This window comes from Galeopterus variegatus, unplaced genomic scaffold (genome assembly GCF_000696425.1).
Source record: "Galeopterus variegatus unplaced genomic scaffold, G_variegatus-3.0.2 Scaffold3073, whole genome shotgun sequence".
In the NCBI taxonomy this organism is placed as follows: Eukaryota; Metazoa; Chordata; class Mammalia; order Dermoptera; family Cynocephalidae; genus Galeopterus; species Galeopterus variegatus.
This window is the reverse complement of record NW_007729184.1, coordinates 59,527-63,092: the sequence shown is the minus strand read 5'-3', so window position 1 is coordinate 63,092 and position 3,566 is coordinate 59,527. Positions and strand designations below refer to the sequence as shown.

Below are 3,566 nucleotides of genomic sequence, written 5' to 3'. Positions count from 1 at the left end.
ATGGTAAAAGGAATATGTGAAAAATAATAGAAGTACAGACAAGGGATAACGAAAAAACAACAGAATTAATAATAGGGTGTTTTTTATATTATGGCCTGAAAGGACTATCAGAAGTAAACACTATTCGTAACAAGTAAAAGAGAATATGGGAAACTGCCTATTAGTCTTACTAAAGTAATTTATGTATAAAAAAGTCAGTTTGTACAGTCTTAAGCCTTTCCAGCTTCCCACTTTCCACAGGCCAGAGCAGGCAGCATGCTGTCTAAAATCTCATGGAGCCCAAAGGGAATGTGTTAAGCCTGAGCAGTGCTTCTGATACCATCACAACTAATGGTTTTATTTGTTGATCCCACTTTTTAAATTTCCATTGAAAGCTCTGCCTTTGTCTGCAGCTAATCTGGGTACAACCATTTTGGTATCCATCAAGCAGAAAGTTTGCTGAACTGTAGTTTTTCAGTCAGAATTGTGTAAGCTGAATCAGTTGAGATATCTGTGGTGTTGGCTGTTGTTTCTCCTGTTAGTCATGATCCTCTTCAATTAGGGCATGAATAAGATTTTTTCCTCACAAATTGAAATGGATGGTCTGCTGCCGCAGGCGTAAGCTTTAACATTGTCTCATCTCTTCTTAAAACAAGTTATCCATTTGTAAAATGCTGATTTCTTTGGGGCATTCTCCCCATAAATTTCTGTAAAACATCAGTGATTTCACCATTCTTCCACTCAGGCATCACCATAAATTTGATGTTTGTTCTTGCTTCTGTTTTAGCAGAATTCATGTTGCTGTGATAGGGGCTCTTTTCAAACTGCCTTAAATTAGATCCTATACAGACATGTTATAACGAGTTAGTACCAGTTTATCTTGGTGCAAAAAATTTTAAAATCTTTTGTTCTTGCTTCTGTTTTAGCAGAATTCATGTTGCTGTGATAGGGGCTCTTTTCAAACTGATGTCTTATCCTTCTTATTGCCTTAAATTAGATCCTATACAGACATGTTATAACGAGTTAGTACCAGTTTATCTTGGTGCAAAAAATTTTAAAATCTTTACATAGTTTTTTCATAATACACATTTTCCGTGGACCTTTTGAAGACCCTTCGTATGTCAGATGGTGAGAAATGCTAGAGGAAAAATAAAGCAGGGAATAATGGAATGTGATGTTTTGGATAGCAAAAACACAGAAGGCTTCTCTGATAAGATACCAGAAGAATATGAGGTAGTGCGGCGGGGAGACTCCAAGAGCCAAAGTCCTGAGACAGAAGTTTGCCTGCATTTTTGAGGAATGCATGGAAGCTAAGAAGACTGAGTAAATTGGGTGAGGGAGAGAGGAAACATAGTAGGGAAGAAGACAGATCATGGAGGATATTTAGGCCGTAATAAAGTTTTGGAATTTTATTCTGAATAAACAGGGAAGGCACTAGAGAGTTTTGAGCAGTGGGAGGAGAATGAAGTGTACAAGGGCAGAAGCAAGGAGACAATTTAGAAGGGTTTGGTAACAGTCCAGACAAAAGAAGATGGTGGCTTGAACTAGAGTAGTAATGGCAGAGATGGTGAGAAACGTTTTAATTCTAGGTATATGTTTTAAAACCAAAACCAGTGGGATTTGCTCATAGGTTGGATGTGTAGTGTTAACAAGGGAGCTAAGTGAAGGACTAGAGTTTCTATCCTGAAGAGCCAGAAGAATGGAGTTGCCATTCCCAGAAGAACAGGATGAAATGGAGAGAATCAAAAGTTGGATTTGTCCCTATTAAAAGTGAAGGACCTAATTAAATTTCAAGATGGAAATCAGGTAGTGGATGCCTAGGAATATTGCAAGAGAGGCACTTCGTAGGGAAAGAAAATTTGCTTGATTTGTGACATGTTTAAACTGAGAAATTAAATGATATAGGTTGAGAATTGAGGATTTGTATGAGTGGGTATGGCATGAAGGATAAGCAAATATTTTGCTGCATCCATGATGCCATTAGTTGCAATGTGTACTCTTACTTTTTACCATTAAGAAAAAAGAAAACACTGCAAATTAAATTATGATAGGCACGCCAATTACTGAATTGTTAAAATATGGGAGGAAAACCAATCTTAGAATCAATGAAATAGTAGTCAGTGTGTAATTTAGAAGGGCCTGATAGGCTGGGCTAAAAGAATGGGATAGTCCCTGAGGTTAGATTTTAGAATTTGTAGATTTCAGAGGTGCAGCTGTTCCAATCTCAGTTAATACCCTCTAGAAGTTGTACAAGACACACTATATTCCTATTGGGAGAGGGAAGTAGAAAGTGTGTAAGAAGGCCAGAAAGTAGAGTTAAAGTTTTGTGACTAGAAGTCAGGGTATTTTTAGTTGAACAGTTGAAACATTGCTTCAAACATTCCTATCTAAGGTGTTGCACATTTTTAAATTCGAAAATACATCTTTTTCAACAGCCTTAAAGAGTTGCTGAGAGCTAAATTAATTGAATGTGGCTGGAAGGATCAGTTGAAGGCACACTGTAAAGGTAATCAGTTTCATTTAGAAGATAAACTAATTCCATTGCTCTGAACTGGGTTGGTTTGGAGTTCATTAGAAAAAGTTGTAGTTGCTTTTTTAAAGTATATTGAGTGCTCAAGCATAATTTTAAACAAACAGGAGAATTGAATGATGGTTTCCTTCTCTCAGTGCTATATGTTGACCTCATTCTTAAATTTTTGAAAATATTCTTGGTGCATCTCTTAAAACAAATGAGCATGAGCTCAGAATTTTCTCTGGTATCAAAATATGGAATTCCACCTTTTCAGTAACATTAGTATCCCTAATATGTTTGACCTAAAAACAAATTGAGCACTTTACGATTGGCAGACATATCGGAATTATATCTCTCCAGTCTTTAATAGTGTCATTTTGAAAAATTTGTTTATAAAAGGTCTTAGAGAATTAAACTTAAAAATAAATAGAATGGAAGTTTGTTAAACTGCTGGGTATTGGTGATACCGCTTGGTAGATTGTACATGTCACTAAGATGGGCCTTTTTTCTAGTTCAGCTTTTGGTATAACATAATTCTGGATACCTTTAGTGAATCCCCATTGTATTGTAATGGTTTCTACAAATGAAAATAATAGAGACTATTTATACATTAACTGTAAGAAAGCAATGTGACAAAGTAGTAAAAGCAGAGACTTCGTAGTCATACAGACTTTGAAGTCATACAGACTGGTAAAAGACTAGAGCTTATTTCAGCTTGTTTTTGGATGACTTTATTTAATCATTAAATCTCAATCACCTCACCTGTGAAGTGGGAAAAATGCCTATCTCATTAGATTATTGTGATTATTAAATGGTGTAAAGCAGCTAATAGGGAACCAGTAATGGTAATTATATTCCCACTTATATTTCTTTTGGCCCAGCCTAGAAAGAGAAAGGAACAAAGGAATTGTTCTACATTTTAATTTTTGGCTATGAAATTGCAGGTTACACTCAAATAATAGGTTTTTTTCCTCTCCATACATTTAAGAGCTGGTATGATTATAGTGAAATAAGTTTTGTCCAGTTGTAAGTTTTTAACTTTTTACAATTAGATTAGAGCATTACAGTTCAAATT

At 35.5% G+C, this 3,566-nt stretch overlaps 1 protein-coding gene across 1 annotated transcript in view; it reads left to right on the top strand.

Moving 5' to 3' along the window:
• Window positions 1-2,388: 2,388 nt before the first annotated feature.
• The window catches only part of LOC103599736 (transcription and mRNA export factor ENY2-like), a gene marked incomplete at its 5' end in the record, with an annotated part of 5,488 nt that continues 4,310 nt past the window's right edge, over window positions 2,389-3,566 (top strand). The window contains one exon of the mRNA XM_008583891.1: window positions 2,389-2,485. Within this exon, the coding sequence (XP_008582113.1) occupies window positions 2,389-2,485 (97 nt within the window). The remainder of the gene's footprint in view (window positions 2,486-3,566) is intronic.